The sequence below is a fragment of the Pundamilia nyererei genome, unplaced genomic scaffold (assembly GCF_000239375.1).
Source record: "Pundamilia nyererei isolate P.nyererei 1_Seehausen unplaced genomic scaffold, PunNye1.0 scaffold00102, whole genome shotgun sequence".
NCBI classification, from domain to species: domain Eukaryota; kingdom Metazoa; phylum Chordata; class Actinopteri; order Cichliformes; family Cichlidae; genus Pundamilia; species Pundamilia nyererei.
In genome coordinates, this window is record NW_005187503.1 from 402,074 (window position 1) to 426,701 (window position 24,628).

Sequence of the window (24,628 nt, forward strand, 5' to 3'; positions counted from 1 at the left end):
AATAGCATACATATACTGAATATCTGTATGAAAAGACACATCCCATTATGGGTTATTTGATGTTGATGAGATGATCTCTTCTTCCTGCTTTAAGGGTGAGTGCAGGTTGCAAATGGAGGCCCAGCGCATTAGCCTGTCTCAGATCCACGCTGCCCAGTTTGAGCTGCTGCAGGAGGAGACCGATGCCCGCACACGCTCTCTGGAGCTGCAGCTGCAGGGCTTGAAAGATCGCGGTGCGCAGGGTGAGCAGATAGAGAGCTTTGTGTGCATCTGTGTTTGTGGCAAAGCAGAGCAGCAATCTGATGGGCTCATGTGTCCTCCATGATTTTTTTTTTTTTTAATACTGCCTGCTTATAGTTATACATCAAAACCTGTATGATTTTATATTACCTACATAATTTTTGTGCTTGTTTTTCTTAGATGAACAAAAAAGCTTCAAATACCAGGATGTGATGCAAGCCGTGTCTGAAGAATGCACTGCGATTATTCTGGTAATTACTAAGGAATAATATTTGAATTTGGTGAATCCTTTCCCTTTTTAAAAAAAAAAGAAAGTGTGGTGCTTCATTATTATCTCATTCAGCCTCATCTTTGTTTCTCTTCAGTCTTTTCGAAAAATCTTTGGTGAAAAGTTTTTGGTGAGCGTCGATGCAGAGAGCAAGCCGCTCACTTCAGAGGAGCGACCAGTAACTAGTGACTCCACCTCCATGATCCTGGAGGCCAGAGGTACACTTTTAACGAGTACATTAAACAAATATTGCATGTAATAAAACACATGAGTCTCCTGAATGCGGCACCACGGGGTCACCGTTAATTACTGTGTGGCTACTAAATGCTTTTACCTCACCCGCTGCAGGTGCACACTCGGATACAAAAACAAAATGTAACCCTTCTTTTTATTTTTCTTTCTTTTTATTTTTAGAGCTTTACAGAGAGCTTCAGCAGGTCAGAGAGAGGATTGAGCAGGAACATCGTCGACTCTCACAGCTCCAGGCTCTGCTGAGAGACGATGGGAACAAGGTAGAAACTTACTCACCCGCAGCCACAAGCTGTGCTTCAGTTCTACACTACAAGCTAATTCCAGCCAAGCTTTGAGCTTTTGTTTTATCACGATCAAATATTTCATTATCAAATATTTGAATATGTTCACAGCAGAAATAATGAGAATTGTTTATGTAGTTTCATTGGCTGTGAAATTTGTTAATTAGCAGGTTGGACTGCATGCATCAGTGCATGAATTGTGCTGTATCATTTTATGTTAGTATAAAACTGAAAAGTAAAAGGTTTTGCTATGGAAATTATTCTATATGGGAAATAATATTTTATAGCTCTGAAGTGTTTGTTTTGAGGACCAGTAAAGATTAAAGTATGCATGGAAGAGCCCCACTAAATCTGTTGTTTTCCAGATGAATGAACTGCAGACAGCGTTCAGTGAGCTGAAGAGCAACAGTGAGAAGGAGATCTCTGATCTCCGAGAACAGGTCGCCTCTTTAAGCCCCTCAGCAAGCAAAGGTAAATCTGGAGTTCATTTTTCTGATAAAAAATTAAACGCTATTATATGTCAAAGCTCATGTAAGTGTGTAATAATAATAATAATACATCTTAAAGATCCCAGGTTTAGGATCACTATTATTCGTTCTCTTGTAAGCTGTCTGCAGCTGCAGGCTTTAAAGTGTTGCAGAGTTGTGCTGTTGAAGTGTGTGATGATTTTTGTGCCCAGAAGGTCCCTCATACTTTGAGCTGGTGTCCTGGTTACATGGTGCATTTTTAATTTTTGCATAAACTGCTTTGTATTCAGACTGTTTCTCAAATGTGTATAAAAGAATGCAAATGCAATGCAGTAAACAGCAAAACAACGTTTTGACTCTTCTGTCCAGAAATATTTAGTTTATCTTTTACCTGTAAATGTTATTGTGACCAAGTTATTTCTCTGCTCATTCATTTCTTGCTAGATATATGCATGTAGGCTTTTGGCACTGCAGCAGGCTGCATTCCCAGAACAAACATAAAAGTATCTTCTAATCAATGTAAATCTCTGATGCTTTCTGGTTTCACATTTCACCTCTGTATCGATTAGATCTGGAGGAGCTGCCCGGTGCATCTACTTCCCTGACCATGGAGTTGCAGAGGCTGAAGGCCGAGGCCAAGGAGAAGCAGCTGAAGCTGGAGGAGAGTCACAGGCAAGAGATGGAGCGTCTCAGAGCTCACTACCAGCAGCAGGCCACAGAGACGGAGGAGCGATACGCAACGGAGCTCTTCATGCTGCAGCAGCGACTGCAGGAGGTCACCACCCAATACAGGTGATGCGCCAGTTAAGGGAGACCCTATTTAAATGTTTATACGCATTTTAAGACAAATTAGTTTGTGAAGAAAACTTGCACAGATAAAAACAAGGCATAAGATATTTTTCACTGGGGGGAAAAAAAACTGTAAAACATTTAAAACCCCGAAGCTAATTTTTATAGATGACTTTACACTCCATTGTTGTTTCATGTGAGACTTTTTAGTTTTTAAACAGCACTGCAGCTGCGCTGATAACATCTCGTGTTTACGTTTAAACACACGGACTCATTTTAATGCTCAGTTGGCCGAGTTTGTGTATGTCAAGTCTGAACAGACAAAGTGACATGAGTGACTGTACTAAAGATAACTTCAAACACAAGCTGGTGTGCACATCCTGTGCAGCACGTGGAAGCTACCTGACCCACTTCAGTTGACAACAAAGCCTTAACTAATGAAATATTCACTAGGCCGCCCACAAACATGTGAAAGTACCTTGTCAGCCTTTACATGTGGTTTTCAGAGAGAAGGGAGGAAATAAAAAAGAAATCCACACGCTAAGTGCCATTTACTTTAATTAAATAAACTTGTGGCCAAATTGTAAGCAGTTGCATCTCAAACGTGATCTCTGAACTCTATATATCCTGTGTCTTCCATCAATCCGTTTTCACGCATCCAGCTTTTGGTTTCAGGGGCAGTAAAGTTAGCCTTTATGTGCTAGCTCATACTTCCTACATACTTTGAGTTAGAGATATGATAAACTAAATACATATTTATATATTTTTAATGCATGAAATCAGTCTTTCTTTCTTTTTCTTTTTCTTTTATAACTAAGACGCTGCTGCCCTCCACTGTTTGAGATTGTAAATATAAGCTTGTTTTCCTCTCCTGACTTAAGTCTAATAAAAGATTTCCAGAGGTGTGGAATTCAGTCACAATTTTATATCCAAGTAAATTATTCTTACGTATATATCTTTACTTAAATTACTCCATTACTCCTTAGGGGCAGAGTTGCACCCAGTAATTTTTTATTTTATTTTTTTGTTTCTAAACATTATTTTAAAATAAATAGTAAATTTACATCAGCAGCGTTTGACTTAATGAACTTCTTGTAAACCTTTTTTTAAAAAGCAAAAATGATGAGTTGCAGCATATTTAATTTTTTTATTTTATCTGTTAGCCTCATTATTAATTATTGAAAAGATCATTTACATACATTTTTGGACAAAGACACAACGTTTGTGTGAAATGATAGATAAAGCATGCAGGCTCAATGATAATATAATAAAACTTGAGTTGACGGTTCTCCTTTGTTACTATTTTTTTTTATCTGAACAGTGCAATGAATACCCCCCTTTTTTTTGTCTCAGAGGTGCTCATCTTTACCCACTCAGCTGTCATTCTTAAACTTTTAAACTTGTTTTACGTCACAGTCGATGCTGACTTTGCATTTTGTCTTTCTGCTTCTCCAGTGTTCCAGAGTCCGGCTCTGAGAGGATGGAGGAGCACAGAGAGGAACTAAAGGTTTGGTTTCCCCACTTCACCCTCTTCCTAAATCTTCCACGTCACACGCAGCATATCGTAATACAAGCTGAAATATGAACTTGCATTAAGATGCTATGACAGTAAGGGTGGATAGGAGGGAACAGTTGAAGCCTTCAGGGTAAAACGTGCCCTAAATTCCCCCGCCTCAATTCCACAACCAGCATCGAGAGTTAGTCCTATATCTAACGATTAAAAGGGGCTGGACGTTGCATAAGCCGTTTTAACCAAGCGGGCGTATTCTAGTTTCGGTGGCTGCATGAAAGGAGGATTCTGTCTTGCGTGAATGAACTGCGGTCCATTTAAGCCATTTCAACTTCTCTCTTTCCTCAGTTTGTCATTCTTACTCCCTCTGACCTCAAAACTGCACGGCTCATGTTTTCAGGCTCTCACATCCTCACACAGAGATAAGAGAGGAAGATTGACAGAAGTGGGGATAAACTGAGGAAAAAATCTGGCACTTTCCGACGTTGTATGTTTTTGATTTGAAGCGTCTAGCTTGCAGCAAGACGGCAAGGAAGGCGAATGACTGTGAAATAGACAAGGAATGTCTCATCACAAGACAGAGTGGTAGTGTGTTAGTGGAAAGTGTTTCTGTATTGTAACGCAAGACATCGCTTTATCTCTTTATCATGTCTGGGAGGCAGGGAGAACAAAATGCTGTATTTAGCAGTGGATGAAGGATGGGGGGAGCTTAACTAGAGGAGTTGGTTATTTCAGGAACTGTCTTAAGGAACTTTCATTACTTAAATCTTCACAGCTTGCTTCGTTTTAACACACTGCTGCTGTTGTACACTTTCTGACTTCTTTCACTCTTTTCAGGAGCTGAGTGGGGAGGATTTGTCAGAGGAAGATGTGGAGCTGTCCCGATCTGTCAGGGCTGCAGGCCTGACAGCACAACTGCAGGCACTGAGGAAAGCGCTCTATCACAAGTACCTCCAAGAAGTCGCCGCTCTCAAAGAACAGCACAGCAATGAGCTGAGGCGACTGAGAGAAGAAAGGGAACAGGAGGGGAGACCGGGAGACAGAGCAGAGAGAGAGCAGGATCTCAACGAGATCAGCGGTGCTGGAAGCTCCACCGAGAGCCTCGGGGTAGCCGCGCAGGTCCCTGTGGAAGAGAAGCAACACCGGGAGAGAGTGGAGGAGGAAGTCGCCAGAGTATGTGGACATGTATTATGAGTTTTTGTGCAAACATCAGGTCGAGAAAACCCCTGAGATCAACTGGTGTGATCTTGTTTTCAGAGGCTTGATCCTCAGGTCGTGGACGTTTATAGTGTAGTTTGTGGACCCCAAAAATGAATCTTTTAGATCTCCATTGTGTCTCACATTAAACAAAATCATGAAGAAAATGTCTTTGTACCCATGGGTTTTTTGTTTTTGTTTTTTAGGCTATAGTTCAGATGTCTCTGGAGTTTGCACAGCAGACTGAGCTGGCTCGAATCAACAAGCGTGCCCGTGAGACAAGCTCGTCCATGCAGACCCAGTCGGACGAGGAGGCGCCGGTGGACGGGGAGAAAGAGGAGCCGACTCCCAGAGATTCCCTCACTGCAGGCAGCAGGCTGGAAGAAGTTGAGAGGGAGAGACTGGAGAGGGAGCTCGTAGAGAGGGACACTGAGATTAGGAAGTTAAAGGAGGAGCTGCAGAAATCTGCAAAATCAGGACCTGAGCAGGTCAGTGTCATCTACTCAGCCGTCATATGCAATGTGTGCATCTGCTCTCCACTTTCAACCAACATCACACATACATTTATTCCCTCTGACCGACTTATTTGCTGCTGTCATTAATTTTAAGATGTACCATGTCACAGTTCAGGTGTTGCATCTCTTGGGTTGAATCTAAGTTATGTATCGTTAATTTTTTTTAAGTAGTAGTAGTAGTATTGCTTTTTGGCTACTCTTACCTGAGAACTATGAGCTTGAATTTTGTTCCTGAATCTGGGATTTTTTTTATATGCAGAACTTTAATCAATAATGTGGAGGAAGCAGTTTGGTTCTGTATTACAATATAGTTTCACATTTTGCATACACGCACCTACTTCATTAAAAAAAATAGTTTTTAAGTATTTTAGTCAAATGATGCTGTAATTTATGAAATTTGTAAAGTTTCATCAACTATCTACCCTGCGTGCCCTGATTTCCATGTGCTGATTGAATATAATGTTATTTTTCAAAGCACTCCTCCTGCCTTCACCAACCATTTACTGCATGATTAAGCTTCAACTGTGTGATAGCAGAGGCTGTCATTTTGAGTTTTCCTTGTGGTATGAGTTACTCCAGCCCACTCTCTAATATAGTATAGTAAAAAACAAACAAACTACTAATACTTAAAAAAAACGTTCATGCACAACAGTAAGTGGTTTAAAATAACTGTAATGATGAGAAAAATGCATCTGGACCTTAAATTATTCATATGTGTTATGGTATTTACTTTGGGTCTTTGCAGAGACATTTTAAATTAAGTTAAATTCCGGTGCAAGTTAAATTAAGATGTGGAAATGATCCACATCTTAATCATCCACAGAAATAAATAGCAAAAAATTTTTTATTTTTTTTTTTTGATAGAGGCAAATCTTTTCAGCCTAAAAACATACAGTCGGTCTATTTACAAACTGTGATGCTGAAGCTTTCCGTTTAATCTCAAAAGTACAATTTTCAGAATCAGAATACTTTATAAATCACTAAAGAAATTATGTGGTTACAGTTGCTCCAAGACAATTAGAACAGGAACTAAATAAACTAAATTAAATAATACAATATATTACAAAGTTCACAAAATATAGGCAATGGCTCTAATATATAAATATTCATATTATATCAGAGAATATCTCTATCTATACGTCTATCTATGTGTGTGTGTGTATGTATATATGTGTATATGTGTGTGTATGTGTGAGTATATATATAGATTAATGCATATTTATCAGTTGTTTATTATATCAATGAATTCTGTGCAAAAGAGATCCCTGGTTCAGCCAGAGTCTGACTGAAATTGGAAAAATATCAACCTCCACACAACTAGAAAAGATCAGTTACTATCTAGTGTTTTTTGCTTTTAGAGACTAATTACAAGCTGACTACTCAGACGTTGAGTGTGCAATACTCGTAGCCTTTGGTTGACCACTTCTGATTGCATGGCAATTACAATGAAAAGTTGAGCCGTTTTGCCTCCAAACGGTCGGTCTGGCTCAGGCTGACTGCAATCACTCTCAGACAGTGTGAACGTTTGCAAATAATTTCTGGGTAATTTAGAAAAGTAGACAAGTCGGCCACACTCAGCTGGTTACCCTGGTTATGTTCTGGTTGTAGTCCTATTTAAAAGCAGCATTGCCAACTGCCTGTTTTTCTGGGGGAAGGAGGGGGTTTGAAATTAAACCATCTGAGTCTCTGTTTCATATCTAGAAGGTTCTGACTGGACTGGATGCTATTAGCTAATGTGAATTTCTATAGATGGCAACAGATTTTCAAATTCATAACACAAGGTAGCAATAGCTCTGGTTGTGCGGTTGTCTCCACGCAGCGTTTTCCCTGGAGTGACCGAGACATTGTACAATTACTTTTTAAACCAGCTTTGTTAATTGTGGTTCCATTTAGAAAAAGAATTTAAAAAATCCATTTAAATTTGTTTTTGTAATACTCAGAAATAGCATGACTAAGGTAGTTTGCATATTCTACAACAAACCACAGACACTCACAGTCTGACCTTGGTTTCAGTGTCAGTGCCTTAAATGCATTTTCCTGTTTTCAGGTGTCACAGTGTGCAGTGATGTGTTCTTACTAAAGAATATTAGGAAACAGTAGCATGCAAAACATGTGCTGAAATAGTTTAAATAACTTCCGCTCGTATTGCAAACTACATTAACACCTGGCATGTAATCAGTCCAGTAGAATGTCTGGATCCACATTAGTTAGCAGTTTTGCAGAAAGATGATGTCTCCAACTATTTATTTATTTTGGTTTGTCACTTGTGATTTGAGCCAAACTAGTAAACTGATCCCATAAACTGTTTGTTTGGGGGCAACGATGGGATAAACTTTGCATTACTGCTGCTCTTCCAGGAGGTGGAGCTATCGCCTCTGCCAGTCTTTGTGCCTCAGGTGCACCTGTTGCCATAGCAGCACAAAGATAGTAGTGTTTCTCTCAGCTCCAAGGGAGTTAAAGTGTGTCTTTGTGTGCGCTTGTAAAAAGGCCAGTGTGTCTATGTGCGCCTTGCTGGGCCTGATTTGAATTCACTTTTACTAATGGTCGCGCACGCTCAGCACGCTCTCCGCTGCTGTCGAGAGTTTTCAGGAGTGTTTACGCGGCCGAAACTTTGCAATGACGGGGCTGCTGTCTGTGTTTTCTCTGCTGCCCGTCCAACCCTTAAAGAAGGAAGATGGTGGTGATGGAGAAGCCGAGGACGATGATGATCCAGGCGGGTTGGGAACAGCGAAGGCTGATGAACGCAAACGGTCTTCACAGGACGACGAAGATTCTTCTGATAAAGAGGCTGAGAGGTACCTCTGCATTCATACTTTCTCAGTATCAACACATCACTGTTGTGTGGACAGATGCTCAGTTTGTTTTTATGATAGCCTGTTGACTGAGTGCCGCACACATATTTATCTATCCAGTTGTTCACATGTGAACTCCTCTTCAGTTTTTTGTTTTTTTTTATGAGTTTAGTACTAACTCTTCATCTTCTGATGATTTTTAGAAACTTGTTGCGTAAAGCCAACATGAAGCTCAGTCAGGTGCTGGTTGAAGTCTTGAAGACCACAGCAGCAGCAGAGGAAACGATGGGCCTCCACATGCAGAGTCTGCGTGATGCTTCCGGTGCAGCACAACTTCCCCACTCCACCACACAGTCAGCCAATACAGAGCCACGCCGACTTTATAACACAGGTGAGCAACATCAAGATTCAGCAGTAATTCAATACTGAATCCAGTTATTAGCCAAAAACAAACAAGTGAAAGAGCAGACTGCAAAACTTCAAAATAGGATTATGTGTTTGGACTAAAAATACTGCTGACCTTGTAGTACGAAAGTCATCATCAAAAACGACACTGATTAATTTCTTGAGATTTCTTTAAAACTCTAGACTTGAATTTCAAATTTGATCAGTCTCGCTCAAAACACAAAATATAGCAATAACACTACATCCACAGTTATTTTAGCATCTGTAGCTGCAATTTAATTGCTTCTGTCATTAATAGGAAATGCAGTACCATGTGCCTGAACAAGGAGTTGCCTTCTATGGAAAAAGTTGTCAAGCGAACATTTAATGCGATCAGATGCAGATAACAGTGCTGATGGTCGTATAATTGAGGTGATAGAAAAGTATTAGATTGACCTAAATGGATGATTAAAGGTGAAGGTTATGTCTCCATGGAGGCCAAGCACAACACAGTCTCTTGTTAACTTGAGATCCTGGATTCATTTGTTATTTTGATACTTCCTAAAAAACATAGCTGCTCATAGTAATCAGTGACCTGCAGGTCATCAATAGGACATCAGAGGTTAGACGATTGTTTGGCTAACCTGGCGTAAGTCCAGTGTTAGACTTTATCATGCATGCATTTCAGGTTGTCACTGCACAGACACTAAACATGTCCGCCCGTATGCCTGCACTCTCCAAACAGACTGAGAAATATTATAATAAGAACATTATAATAATACCCGTCTGTGGAGTCCACAAGCGAGTATAATCCTTATTCTTCTTACTTTATTTTTTTTGGGGGGAAATATTACCTCTAAAGAGGACACTGAGGATTACAACACATTCTTGGCACTTTTGTACAAATTCCTATTATAACAGACTTTTGCTGATTGCAGGTCAAAGTGGAATAAAAAGCCAAATAGTATTTTTAAAAAGTATGGTTGTGCTTATCTGGGAGGCATTCAACGTAACACTTAAGGCTTTTTTTATTTTTATTGCACAAGTTTTCTCAAAAGCTTGTTTTCCCATGATTGATATCATGTCATAAAGTCCAGCCAGTCGTGTATGCACGTTAGATCGGGGTAGGTCTTATCACATACTTTCATGCAAAACAGTTGGAGCTGGTGAATCACCGACCTGTGTGACGTTTATATATGCAACCGTGACAGCACTTTATCTCATTTCCCCTTTTTAATGAAAACATATTTAAAACACAGTTGAGCAACAAATGCCTGTAAAAGTCACAAAACACCACACATAAGTGTGCCCGTGTTGCACAGCAACTACAGCGCGTTAAGTGTTTTTGTGCCACATCAATTCGTTAACTTTTCTGTTAGTTTGTTTTGCATTACCCCCCACAGTGTGAACTCTTCCAAGTTTTGTTACCAGGTTGCATAAGAAGTCTTTCATTTAGGAACAGAGCCAGTTGGGTTTCACACGTTTTTTGTGGTTACAATTAGAGAAACCAGCGTCATAATAAAACCGGCTCGTGTCCTTCAGAAGCTGCTTTGTCCCGTTGTGCTGCATCTTTATGTCGCGCTGCCTCCTTCTTCTGCTGTCATGATACTGTGTGATTATGAGCTTAATAACATAATGTGAGTTACATAATCTGTCAGCTGTGTTACGGGCAGTTATGCGAGTGTGCTGGACCCAGTTTGAACTGGATGATGTGTGCACGCTCACCCTTATTTTGGTTATATATTTAGCACTCTTTGGCATATGACTAGCATTTTTAATGCTTACCAAACATGAAGCTTTAAACTGCTGCGTCCTTACTTAGCATCTGTGAGTCCATGTTGCTTCCCCGCAGTACTTTGGTTAATCTCAAATTAGGCACCACTCAGGCCCTAACTGAACTTTTAGATACAGACTATTAGATTTAACTTAAAATATGCACACGTTGAAACAAACATGATGCATTTCTGCCTTCTGTTGCTCTGGTGGTTAAATTCCAGGTTATACTTCAGGACGTTTACAGGGCGGTGAGACTGCTGCAGACAATGTGAGCATGTGGTCCAGAGAGATGGAGACTCCTGAGGGTCTGGAAGTGTCCCAGCAGATGATGGACAGTCTGCTGCTCGGGGCAGGGCCTCAGCTCGAGAACGAGGAATATTTAATGGGAATCAGCAGCCGACTGCAGACAGCTCTGGAGAAAATGTTGATGGCCATCACTGACACCACTAACCAGGTATACCCCAAGCATTGTTGGTTGTTAATGATTTGAGTTGTCCCCTTCCATTCATTTATTAACTTTTTTATTGGGTAGCTCACATGTGAGTCTTATCTTAATGGGCAGATTTAGTTATTTTTAACCAAATTATAATAAAAAAAATTAATTAAGCATGCATAATAATAATAAAAAAGCCCAAACAATACTTGATCTTTTTGATATTTACTGGTACTCTCTGCATCCTGAGACTTGCAAAAGAAGACGAGTACTGCTCCCTAAATATGAGGGAAGAGCTGGCAGGAAGTTAGCTTACCATACAGGCTAGAAACAAGGGGAAACAGCTTATGTGGCTTGCTCCAAAGATCAAAAATCCCCCAAAAGTACCTCTTTAACTAACCGATTAACTCAGTACATTTCATTAATTAGCAAACCAACTCATAAAAACCATTTCCAGGGAACCAGAGGTATCATTCTCCTAATTAAGCCTTCATTAAGTGATAATAAATTAAAGTTTAGCAGGAGACCACAAGCTTTAATATTTGACATTTTTCTTGCTCTGACTCATTTTGACACCTTGCCCCAGCTTATTGTCCTCTGTCCAGTGAAACTGGTTCTCTGTGGGTTCAGGTTTCAGAACAATCCCTCATGAATCACCCTGTGTTTATGTCCCTAAAAGTTACCAATAAACAGAAAGCTCCAGTGACACATGTAGGCTTTGTCAAAGTATTTAAATGCACACACTCAACTCCGTCACCCCACTCCCCTTCTCTCGTTCTACTCCTGTTCATGGAGACATAATAGGGATGAGGTGGCAGAATGTGACTGGCAACAAAGTTGTCCTGTCTAGAAACTCGCGCACACAAAAGAGCAGCCTCATTCCCAGCGGTTGCCTGTAGATACGAGGAGTATTTACACAGAGCTTTTGTCCGGCCTCCCAGCCTATCGTAGTCCAGTTCCACCAGAACAACTCCATCCCCCTCCCCTTAGGCCATCCACGTAGAGCATGTCCTGTGACAACGCGCAGAGACGAGGCCAGTCTAACTAGGCCAGTGAGCGTGTTACAGTAACTGAATGCACAGCGTATCACCCCAGCGGCTGAAATTCATGTGTTATTCATGCTCGAGTGAGCTTTATCGTGGCAATCTAAAAATAGCTTTAAAGAAATTTCAGGCTGTTGTTTTAGCATCCATTTACACCACACTGTTATTTATGGAATCACTGGTTGTTAGGGGTTTTGGCGTGTTTGTTTGTTTTTTCAAAGGGTATATTCTCCAAATTTTGTTAAGAGTAATAATTTGGGTTACCAAATAATTTTAAGCAGCAATACCAGAACTCTTCTAACAGAGAAACATGTGCTGTAGTCATTTTAAATAGTTACTTTTAATCATTCTCTGGCATCATATAGACCAAATAATTTTATAAAGGTAGTTAAGAAACTGCTACAAGGTGAAAATGATCCTTATTTGTTCTCCGGTAAAGAAATACTGAAGTTTCTACAAGCTGCTTTTTAATTTGTGTGTACTTCTCCAAGTACATGCAATTAATCGCTCCCATAAACTTGTAATCAACAAAGCCTCTAATGGCGTCTCAGTGATTTTCCTGCTGCTATTGATCCTGTGTTCATTTGTCTTGTCTCTGGCTGGTGCTAAGTGATCATGTCTTGGATTGATGTAACAAGCCCGATCAGGAATGTTAACTGTCTGTTGAACAACCGCTGTAAATTATTTGCCTGGGGAAGGCGTTTGCGTGGTTATTGCCCACTCCCATTATACGTGGGCGAGATGTGGAAATTGCTCGTGTGCAGCAAATTCAAAAGTTGACTCTACAAATGGAGACTTTACTTTAGGTTTGACCAAGAGGCAGCGTGTCAAAAAGCCTTAATTGCTTTTTTTTTTTTCTGCTGTGCACAGGAAAAGGAATCTGGTTTGACAGCTTTCTGGAGGGAGTGTGTTTTGTCTGTGGTTATTTCTGTGTATAGGGAGTGTGTGTGTATGAGATCTATTTGCAAGTCTACCTAGCCCTCTGGCTCTAAGGATTGAAGCCACACCTGCTTCCCTCCCACTTTTTTTTTCCCAGCAGTATCCTGCTCTCTGTAATGAATGTAGGAAGTGGAAAAAGTGCCCTCGTCTGTTGAAAATGCTTTTGGATGGTTTGGATTTGAATCTTTTTTTCTTTTTTTCCCCCCTGTAGCAGAAGCGTAGAGATGGGTAAAGGAAGTTTAGCAGTGTGAGAGTATCTCTCGCTGGTAGTAATTAAACCTCGCCTGACAGGAGAGTAGTGAGGGATATTATGGTAAGAGCACGGGAGCATGCGTGGAGCGGGAATGACAGCAACCCTAGAAGGAAGTAAGAAGGAAAGAGTGAGTGACTACAGATCTGAGCGCTGTCATTTCACCCTTGGCCGACTGCTGCTCGGACTAAACAATTAAAAAGGGGGCCAGTGGGAGGCTTCCCGGCAGGTTTGGGTTGCTACAGCGGCATAGTATTGTTAATGAATCTCCAGAGAGAGAAAGCGAGCGGAGGGAGAGGAGAGCAGGCGGGAGCAGATGTGGGGGTGTGAGCTTCACTGAGCGGTATGATATGGTTTCACTTCGAAGAAAAAGAAGAGCAGAGAGAAGGCTGGGGAGCTTTAAAGAAGGCATAGAGCAAAGAAATGCTTGTCTTTGTGTTTACATACCTCCTGCAGTCACGGTCAGGAATGCTCTTTAACCTGCTGGACCCAGAAATGACTTCCACCTGCTGCCGAGGATGACACTTTCTAGTAGGATCATAAAATCCTCACCCTCACCGGATGATTTTCTCTCTCAGCATTTACCTGGATTTCTTTCTACCTCAACCAGAAAGCATGTGATTGAGCTGACGTGAATGTCACCTCCAAAGATTGTTTACTCTTCTGCTGAGCGTACCAAACACATAGAAACTGTTGCTTGGAGCTATCCACAACACTATTCACGCCTTCATCCCCCGCTGGACTTCATTGTCATTCTCAGTTTGCCTAGCTCAGCCTGACGGATAACAGCACCTGGAAATCCTTTTTGATGACTTCAGATAAGATTCAAAGTGAGGTTCTCCCATCATCCGTACGTCGTCTACCATGGATTCATATCGCTCTTACTGGAACTCGAGTATGCAGAGCAGCACGTGGCTCGAAGGGGAGGACAAGGATGTGTACGAGGTGGAATCTCGCATACCCCTTCCTCGACCGTTCCCATTTTGCAGCACGCTGAACGAGAAAAACGCTGTGGTGGTGCAGACACAGATTTCACATGTCAATCACAGGACTAGCGGCCACCTTCTTAAAGTCGTCTCCAAAATCTCCCTGCCCACTCCCCCTTATACAGTAAGTTTACACCTGGTAACCCACAGATGGACTGTGTGTAAATTATACTTGTGGAAGTTGTTTGTGCTGCTCTTTACAGCTCAGTAGTTCAGATCTACATATTCAGGTGTGAGTTGAACCGTTCCACGTAGGCACACTTGGTAAACGATTATAACTTCTCTGTGGTAGGATCATGTTACCACTTCCCATAATTTTACAATCAGACCTTTGCTCAGGGAGATATGGAAATCTATGGAAAATGTAGTGTGGAATGAGGTAGTGTGCTCCTGGTTTATTGCGTTTTAATGATTTCATAGCTGTCCACAAGAAAAATATGCCTTCTGTCACATGACCAGCAGGTCTTTGCACAAGGATGATATAATTATTGTATCACATCCTGCACACAACCACAGTTTATTACTCGCTTTAGCAGGCCCTTTACGCAATGCCAGCACACATGTTGAAGTTTATCATAACAACATTGCACACAGACACTGCTGAACGCTGTTGTCAAAGCATTTGTAATGGTTGTTATACTTACACAACACTTTTTTTTATTTTGAACATACTTAATTTGATTTGCCAGTTTTTGTTTCTGCTGTAAATCCTTTGAAAGATGGGCAGTGTAGTGGTATGGTGGTTAGCACTGTTGTGTGGTTGTTCTAAATTGGCTTCAGGTGTTTCTGAGGTCAGTAACAGCTGGGACAGCTTTCAGGACCCCTGTGGTGAAATTAAGTTGGACAAGTTGACAATCTTATTCTTAAATAGACTGATGGATACACTTCAAATCGATATCTGGATCTTCTTCTTCTTTCAGCTGCTCCCATTAGGGCAGGGATGTCAAATTCATTTTACTTTGTGAGCAATTTACAGCCCCTTGTAATTGGGCCACATAGGTGAAACTCCCCATTCTGTCTCAGAAAGGTTGGGGAAACCTGCAGGCAGCTGAGACTCAAGAAGTCACTTGGATGAGTGACGAAACGTTTCTCCCATTGAAAATGCTACGTCCAGATGAACAAAATCAACCTTTTGGGATCCCCTTTCTGTCAGTGTAAAGAAATTTCACTACACATTTAATCCTCAAGATACCTTAATATAAGAAAAAGAAGTATAATGGTAAAGAAATGATGTTGTAATGAAATGAAAAACATCTTAAATAGAATAGAGTATAATGGATACAGTGTAGCCCATCCTCCCATTATTAAAAAAAGAAAAAAAGAAGATGAATTATTGCCTAATTATTTTGGTGTCTAATGAATGCCCATGTGGGAATTTTTTTTATCTGTAAACATAAAGCTGTAAAACTTATGAAAATATAGTTAAAAGTCCAAAATTTATGCCGCCTTTTACCTTCTCCAAAGTTGTCCATTGGGGGCGGATTGAAGTTTGCTGGGCTGATTCTGGCCCCCCGAGCCTTATGTTTCACACCCCTGCTTTAGAGGATCACCTGCCTCCGTCTCATCCTATCCTTAGCATCCTCCTCTGTCACACCAACCCTCTGCATGTCCTCCTTCACTCCATGCATGGATCTTCTCTGTGATCTTCATATTTTCCTCCTGCATGTTCAACATGATATGTCCAGTGTGTCCATTATCTGCACGTCAGTTCTAATCAATATGTGCATATAGGTGGTTTATTACAATTTGACATCTGTGCAAAATGACGCACACATCAGCAGTAAGAGGCTTAAAGTGCTTTTATATGTGGGGTACAATTATAATATCACAATAAAAATAATCATCAAGCTGTCCAAACCAGAATTTAACTTTTTCATTTCAATGAGAGATGTCCTGGCCATCATCTTCTATTCACTGATGTAGAAAATTTAAAGTTGTATGTAAAATTCGTGGGCTTTAATGAAATAGTGCATTTTCACAGTAATGATTCGTTACTGTAAAGACGCCTTCATTCTTGTTAAAGATCATCTCTTTCCACTTCTCCTTTCAGGTCGAACATGCCCGGATGACCCAGACTGAGCTGATGCGGGAGTCCTTCCGCCACAACAAGGAGATGAACGAGCTCCTCCAGAAGCAGGAGGAGCTGCAGGAGAGGGTGATGGAGGAGGCTCGGGCACGGGAGCAGCTGGCTCTGGAACTTCACCGAGCGGAGGGTGAGGTTTTACTTTTATGTAGGAAAATCTTCTAGTTTATGTTGATTCTTACAAAGTGACTGAAGGAACTGAGCTATAGCTTCATTTTAATTTAAGTGCTGATCAATTTTAATGTGAGCCAGGGAAGCGTTCGTTCTTTGTGGGCCTTGTAAGGGACACTTCCTTTACAGTAGCCTCTTAGACTCTGATCGATGATGTGATAAAGTGAGTCTGACGAATGATTAGAGAAAATGGGGAGAGCTGCATTAAGTGGAAACGCATGTGTGCATGGGGTTGGAGGCTGTCACGGGGAGTGATGGGATCAGCTGTTTGAGAGGCCATCTGTGGTGAGAACTCAGCAAATGGTAATTATTGTTTCTGAGCCTGTCTTTGGGTTTGTGTTTGAACATTTGATTGCATCTGTGTGACAACAACATTATGAAGGACTGTGAATGGTGGTGAGAGTAATCACGAGAGAACAAATTTAAATATTTAAGCTATTAAAGTCCAGTAGAGTAGTTTGAATGCTGCGATGGGCCTGGCTGTCCATGTCAGAGACAGCTGCCCTATGAGGGTCAGCTGTTGCACCCATATGCATGCTCACACCAGAAACTCACGGGACCCACTACATCCACTACACTGTCGTTTAAAGCCGTGTTTGGTAGCAGTAGAGTACAACAATTATTCCCTTCTGATTAGCTGTGTGGACGCTGTGAGCAGCGGTGAGTTTATCGCATTTTTAATCTCACTTTTTTTTTCTTTTTTCTTTTTTTTTTGAAGATCCTGTTGCAGTGTTTGTTTTCAGTAATCCTAGATGAGATGCAAATATTTGATGTCATAAAATAACTTCATACTTTTATAGGTAGGGCTGCAACAGTAATGATAAATTTGCAATTGTACATCACATGACACCTTCTGTCCTTTGACCCCTGATTTAGATGTGGAAAAACTCATTTAGAACTTTTTTTTTTAGCAGCAGTAACTTCAAAGAAAATCAACTAATCCTCACTTTATACACACATAAAAGTCTCATTCATCAAAACAGCTGGGAGGTAATTTTCAGTCAATCATGTAAACAAGAGCAGCTGTTCCTTTCTGGTCGTGTCAGGTGCTTCTTCTGTAAGGGAGTGTTTGAAATTTGCTAAGCGTGTGTTTTTTGGACATCTTCTTGTTCACATACCAGTTAAGTGAAAGAGAAGAAAAATCTAATCCCCATTGTGTGGATAAACCATGAAGCTAAAACCTCAGGGCGTGGCCTTTTCAAACTGGTTTTGAATCAACCCAAAAGACAGGTTCAGCATTGACAAAAGGTACTTGACTTGATGGAACATATTAGATGTCAATGAAAACACAAACAGGTCCTGCTTTTGTTATGTTTGAATCAGGGGAAAAATGCTTTGTCAGATTAGCTGTAAGATCACGATGATGTGGTGCAGTAATTCTTTGCCACCTTAAATGTGGTTGCAGGTTCCCAAGACGCTTACGTTTATCTGGTTAATGATGTTTTTTGTTATTTTAAAGCAAGTAATCATGTGAGTTTGATTGCTGATCATGGAGAGATCCCTCCTTAGGCAAACTTTACACACACCTTAAGTTCAATTTGATATGTCTGAGATAAAATCACCTGACAGCACAGGTGACACTCGCCTACTGTCTCTCAGTGCTGTCATAAAGTAAGAAAATAGACTCGCGGAAGCTCTAGCAGGACAAAATAAACATTTCCTTATCAGTTTTGAGTGTGTGAATGCCTCCTTTTTTGCGTCTATGAAGTTGAATTGATTTCCTGGTGCATAATGCTTGGTGACCTGTAGATCATTTGGAGCATTTCATTGTGTTTTACAGCTCACATATTCATGTCGAGCAAAATGGGTCAGACATTCTCACTCGTGTTTTTGTGCCTCAGCGTGCACATATGCACATACAATGTGTTTTGTGTGTTAGTGTGCATGCGTGTGCGTGCGTGTGTTGTTGGTAACCTGTAATTTTATTGCATCCTTCTTCTTAGTGCTCATTCATCTGAATTGGTGCCAGTATTAAAACCCAAAGAAACTCATTTAGAGTAGATCCGTCAATTCATCAGAGAGCAAAAAGCTGTGAATATGCATAAATAGCTCTTTCTGCAACCTTTATAACAGTTTTTGCTCACATTGTCCACTGTCAGGTCTGATTGATGGATACACGGGTGAACGGGCAGCGCTGGAGGAGCAGTTGCGTCACAAGGAAGAGCTCCAACTGAGTCTCGAGCAAGAGCTGCAGGTAAGGAGGAAAAATATTAATCCAATTACTAAGTACTTGACACCATGATTGTGTAATTCTGCCTCTGGCACATTAGTGGCTCAGATGTAAGCACAGTGACACGTGACGCAGAAGTTTGAATTCAGTTCAATTGTGGCCAAGTCATATAATAGTACTGGTCTGCACTAGTGGCATATTCATGTTTTATGTTCAGGTTTCAGCCCCTGAAACTTGAGAGCGATGATAAACTAACTGTAAAAACTGATCCTCTTTGTGTGTTAAGTTAGCTTGTTTGTGTTTGTTAGTGCCATGGAGCCACAAAATGAAATGCATTAATGAGTGACATGTATTGTAGTTCATGCTGCGTCCACCACACTCCCAACAAAGTCAGGCTTTCCTGGAATTAGCTGGTTTTACAAAACCTAAAACTCAGTCACGACGGTGGTTATCAACTTTCTCTGTTAAGCGGGGATTTCTGCATCATGCTTTGTCTATACTCTCATAAAAAGAGGCGTTTTGCGTGTCACATGATTCTTCTGCACAAATTGATCCTATGAGTGCCACCTAGTCGAGTCACAGACATTATCTGATTAAAATGATGATAAAAAAAATCTGTAAAATGCAACACTGTTGCAAATAAAACATGAAATGAATGCTGCAGAAAATCGTTAATCTTGGGATTTAGTGCACAGAGCGGTGAAATAAACATTTCAATTCAAGCTCTGAAGCTTTAAACTTTTCACATTTAAGTATTAAAGGCTGCTGTCCTGTAGTCTAATGAAAGAGATGTGAAAATGTCTTTAGTTTGTCAGCAGATTAAAGTGAGATTAATTATTGATTGTTAGGTATTCTTTGTGTTTTTAGCAGCTGCAATTCTTGCAGTGTAACAGTGACTTATTAGCAAATCATGGTAACAGTGCCACTTGCAGTTTGTTCTGCTGTAACTTTGAAGCTGAGCTTGGTGATGTTAGTGAAAATGAGGCACTTGATTTTAAACTGAAACTCATAATCGTGATGTAACTAGCTAAAAAAGATATACAACTGTGTCATTTCCTTTTGTGTAAGTGAAAACTCAGACTTTAAGCTCGACACATTAATCCCGCTCTCGTAGTGCAAACCTGTGTTGATGGAAACATGAGTGCAGCTGAAACGGATCATCTTGGGGTTACTCAGCATGTCTGTGAAGACTGATGATAGTTGTGGTGCAGACTTGAATAATACTTCACTCACTGTACACTAGTAATAATGGTCAATTTTGATTTCAATGTGTGTACCTTGTTTGCCAAGTCTGTTATTTATTTTATCCCTTTACTGCTGATGTGTGAAAGAACTTTTTATCACCCCTGTGTTTATGCTGCTTCTGATTTTGTTTGTGTTGGCCCAGGAAGATTACTTGTTACTGCTATAGTGACTAATATGAGCTCCAATTTAATTAAAAAACAAAGACTGATACAAAGACAGATTACAGCATCTGCATCACCCAGTATTTTTAGACAAATACAATAATGGTTATTTTAAAAATAAAATTGTAAATTTACATCCTTGAAATGAATCGTTGTCCTTTGAACTCCAAAAGTTATGATGAATGAGGCAAATGTAGAATATCAAACGTAAAAAACAGCCCCACATTTTTTGTGTTTTCTTGTAGGTCACTAGTACTCGACTTCATGAGTTGGAGCAGGAGAAGTTTCAGATGCAGGAAGAGCGCGAGCTGCTGTCACGGCAACAAGACGCAATGAAGGAGGACGCCGGGCCCCGTGAGCTTCGTACGTATCCCGGCGTTCCCTTAATGATGATAAAGGACGTGTGTTTTTAAAATGACCCAAAGCAGCTGGAAATAAGTTAACATGGTCTGAACTTTAAACACCAGTTGGTCTGGAGGTCAAAAGGTTACTTGGTTATATTAAATCAATTTTTAATGAGCTGTAATTAGATAGTGAAAACAGTGACAGGAACAGAGATCAAAGATCAACAAGTCAATAAAATGTTTATTTGTTGAATGTTTGATTAAAGCTCCTGAGGATTTCTTAAACTCTTGCTACTGTTTCACATCACACATTTTCAGGTATTTGCTGAAGAAATGTTGATAACCGTATTAGCTAATTTTTTGCACTGTATTGTCAAAAAAAGGTGTGCCGTGAGTGTATTCTTTCATAAAAACAAAAAACGTAAGTATTCTGTATTTTAGAAATTAAACAGGGGCTCTTTGAGGAACCTTTCCTTTCACAGCGCACTTTCCACAGCCCTAACCTACTACTGTGGCACAGGCAGACGAGCACTGCCATCCTGTCTCCACCTATTTCCATTCTTTATCTCAAGAGTTTTCCTGTTCATTACAAAAACAAGAGCATGTTAAACTCCTGTGCTTTCTCATTCTCCTGTAGGCCTAGTTGAAGCTGCAATGGTTGCAGCACCTGAAGCAGGTGTGTCCACTTTGAGCATGGCTCAGTCGTGTCTATATGTTCTCTTATTTGTCTAGCTGAGTCACGCTGTTTTACATCTCTAACCTCCCAATCCAGCAACTCACCAGCACAGCTTGGAGCTTGCTTGCTATGGGCTCATAAACTCACTCAGTCCAATCACTAACCCGTGCTTCGGCTGTTCACTTTGATTGATTTTTGTCCTGGTTTGTCATTTTTAAATGTCAATGTTGGCACTCATGTTAGCATGATGAAATGGACGACATTTTTATGTAGGCATTGTTTCCTAATCGCCATTCATCTTTATAACTCTACATGGAGTACTTTCCCCCTGCCTGTAAATGCTTATTGGGCATGGATATTGCAATGTCTGGACTGTCCATGTGTTAGACCTGTCATTCATACTTTTTCACCCTGTTACTTTTGCACTAATCTTCTGGGTTTTGGTACTGGGTGAACCGGTGTGGGTTGTTCACTGGTGGCAGCAGAAGGGCAAAGATGGGGGATCATGTTTGGTGACATGTTTGGAAGTGGATTGAAATGTTGGAAGAGTCTGATTCTAGCCTTTAATTCAGTTGTAAAGGTGACCACAGTGTAGAAAATTAAGACTGGGTTGTTCATTAGATTGTTAGTAGATTATTTTGGTACAAAGCAAGCAGCATTTAATTCACTCCCAAGGCTCTCAGACTTCAGACTCTTCATCTCAACTTCCTTCCATCACCAAAATCAAACCTGAACCAGCGATCATTAGATCCTAACTGTCCGTCCTTCCTTCGTTGCAGACCTGCTGGAGGAGACGGAGAAGCTGATGAAAGAGAAGGTGGAGGTGCAGAGGCAGGCAGAGAAGGAGAACTCTGACCTCCTGAAACAGGTGAAGCTGCTGGAGGTGGAGCTGGAGGAGCAGGTCAACAGGGTGATGGAGCTGGAGAGCACTCGGACGACAGAGAGCGGGGACCTCCGACAGCAGATCCAGGCCCTGGAGAAACAGCTGGAGAAGAACAGGAAGTTTCTGGATGTAAGTGACGATGAGAAAAACCTCTAACCTCGTGTATCGTTTAATCGTGTATGTCATTGTTTCTAAAACAAAACAAAGCAAAACAATTTCCAGCTTCTTAGAAGTGAACCTATGAGCCTGTGTGAACCACTTCTCTTTCTAGAGTAGGGGTCAGGATTTAGTAAAACGTACACACGTTGCCTACAACCAAGTGGTGTCAAGGTATTATTTGCAGTTTTACAGGACCTTTTCCATTTTCACAAGAATCAACACTCCTCCTGGTCAGATTTTAGTGTAACAGGATGAAATTGTCCTGGTTATGACAGTTTGTGAGCGCCATGACTTCTCAGTGGATTTTAACTCATTAGTTTGCAGTGCACCCAAACAATGACAACCAGACTACACATTACAATAACCTGTGATGTATCATAACCAGGTAATCTACTGCAGTACATCACAGATGTTCTGGTTATGTAACATTTAACTAAATATATGTTGTTTCTGGACTTTTACTCACACAAATTAATCATTTTGAATATTTTAAATTTACCATGGCGTTATTTTACTACTTTTGGGGGCATAACAGACAAAAGAGCTCTATAAAATCCCCATCAGGGGATCAAATGCCCCCAGATTCCCCATCAGCATAGGAGTTTAAGAATTCAGGATTTTTCCTATAAATTGTCACTTGTCTATAGGTGACAGCTGACATTTAGCAACACATTCATAGTCAAAATTTACATTTTTACAAAAGTAACCCATATTTTAGACACCTGTTCGTCAAATCATTTAAATGTTTCTGAATAGAGACTCATTTTTAATTCCAGGTGAAACACAGGAAGCAGCTGTAAAGATTAAAGCTTCCTGGTGAAAGTAATGCATGACTTTTCAGCTGCACGCCACACTAGATGGTTTAAAATCCAGCCTTAATGTTCTCATGATATTTTTGGCTGAGCGCTTATCATCTCTGATGATAATGAGTTGTGTTCCCATCACAACAATTGGGCCACTTGGCTGGGATTGAAATGTGGACCGAATGCAAATTCTTTCTATTCTGTGCTGCTGACGTTGGGTATTTAATAATCACGTGTTTGCAAAAAAAAAATCATTTTCTGTTTTTTGGCAACCAGTAGCGTTTTTTTTTTTCTTCTTCTTTATTTTCTGTAAAAATGTTCTGGTGATTTTATTCTCATTTAAATCTTTTACTGGAATTAAGTTTTTCCATGTTGCTGTTGTTCCTACATCGTCAAAATAATGCTGGTCCAGGATCAACATTGCAAATGACCAATGACAGTGTCTAAGGAGCTTGGAAAGAACGATGACCTGGATGACTGAGAACCTTCACGGACATAGCCTTCATTTAGCATTAGCCAAGAAGTTTGCTAACACTTTCAAAAACTATCACTAACAAACCAACACGAGTAACCTAAATTTAACTAGCAACAGTATTGCTGCTATACTGTATAAATTAATAAAGAAATGCTTACTATTTGTTCCAGAAGAGAGTTTTATATAAACAAAAGCATCTTTTCTCTCGTCCCCGTACGTTGCAAAGCTGTGACATCACAACAGTGTCACTGGTCATTTGCAATGTTGTTTCTACACAATCATGATGTTGGTGCCATATATCTAAACTCAGACATTAATATGAAACATTCTTTCTGAAAGTGAACAAAGACACATCAGTGCTGTGTTTCAGTGCTTACCTTGCACACAAATTTAGCAAAATCCGTGGCAATTGTGCGCTGCCAACTACAGCGAGAACGTGTTGGACTTAAATGTGATAAACTCCTGATAGAAGATTATTAACAACAAGCAGTATGTGATTCAGAGTTAAACTCATCAAACTAGGCCACCAGCTGGCACCTTCCTTCAGCTCACACTTGTGTAATGCAGGACTGACGAGACAATAAAATCTTTAAAACATTTTTAACAAGTGGAAACAATAGAGGAAGCAAATAACACATTAAATACTTGTACTCACAAGTATCAGTGTAATGTGGTGTTGATCAGTATTGGTCTCCGTCTTCATTATTTGTTGATCTTTCTTTCATCTGTATTTTGGCATTTAGGAGCAAGCTGTAGACCGAGAACATGAGAGGGATTTCTTCCAGCAGGAGATCCAGAAACTGGAGCAACAACTGAAGAACCCACAGAAGCTTCAGGCCAGCTCTGAGCAAAGAAACCAAGAGGTAACAGGAGAAAGCTGCGCTTTCTGCCAGAGGACCAGGCTGCAAAAGAGACCTGTGTTTTTTTTTTTCTTAGCATAACACTGTTGTTGCACGGAGTCCAAGAGCAGAACAATGGAGCTGATAGAATTACCTGCCTGGCTTCGAAACTGACGCTAAAGACAAATGAATTACAGCAGTACTTTGTGTTTTGTAAGATGCGTAATCGGTAGGTTTCATTTCCGTCAGTCAGTCATGACGATGTAAAACTGAAGCTGTTGGAGGTTTTGGCTTAAACGCTAAACATTAACCTGTAGAGTCAGTTAGGCCTCTCTCAGACAGGCCTGCAGACCAGTTGGCAACCTACAACTAGTTTATTCCCAGACTGGTTAGCAAGTGGTTGCTGGGGTAAAATGAGTCTGAAAGAGGATGCTGTCACTAGCAGGGTTCTGCGCTTGTCTGTATTCTGCATGGAAGGCGCTGAAGTGTCTGCCAAC

At 40.5% G+C, this 24,628-nt stretch overlaps 1 protein-coding gene across 4 annotated transcripts in view; it reads left to right on the top strand.

Annotated features, from left to right (window-relative positions):
- The window catches only part of akap9 (A kinase (PRKA) anchor protein 9), a 66,625-nt gene that overhangs the window by 25,543 nt on the left and 16,454 nt on the right, over nucleotides 1-24,628 (top strand). For 3 of the 4 annotated variants that reach the window (XM_005740604.1, XM_005740607.1, XM_005740606.1), the window contains 18 exons: nucleotides 95-242; nucleotides 421-491; nucleotides 606-726; nucleotides 923-1,020; nucleotides 1,407-1,512; nucleotides 2,078-2,300; nucleotides 3,753-3,804; nucleotides 4,645-4,980; nucleotides 5,211-5,492; nucleotides 8,187-8,314; nucleotides 8,515-8,702; nucleotides 10,693-10,925; nucleotides 16,173-16,335; nucleotides 18,476-18,570; nucleotides 20,198-20,315; nucleotides 20,934-20,972; nucleotides 21,752-21,984; nucleotides 24,036-24,155. In XM_005740604.1, coding sequence (XP_005740661.1) covers nucleotides 95-242; nucleotides 421-491; nucleotides 606-726; nucleotides 923-1,020; nucleotides 1,407-1,512; nucleotides 2,078-2,300; nucleotides 3,753-3,804; nucleotides 4,645-4,980; nucleotides 5,211-5,492; nucleotides 8,187-8,314; nucleotides 8,515-8,702; nucleotides 10,693-10,925; nucleotides 16,173-16,335; nucleotides 18,476-18,570; nucleotides 20,198-20,315; nucleotides 20,934-20,972; nucleotides 21,752-21,984; nucleotides 24,036-24,155 — 2,754 coding nt within the window. The remainder of the gene's footprint in view (nucleotides 1-94; nucleotides 243-420; nucleotides 492-605; nucleotides 727-922; nucleotides 1,021-1,406; nucleotides 1,513-2,077; nucleotides 2,301-3,752; nucleotides 3,805-4,644; nucleotides 4,981-5,210; nucleotides 5,493-8,186; nucleotides 8,315-8,514; nucleotides 8,703-10,692; nucleotides 10,926-16,172; nucleotides 16,336-18,475; nucleotides 18,571-20,197; nucleotides 20,316-20,933; nucleotides 20,973-21,751; nucleotides 21,985-24,035; nucleotides 24,156-24,628) is intronic. The other variant, XM_005740605.1, reaches the window with a different exon arrangement.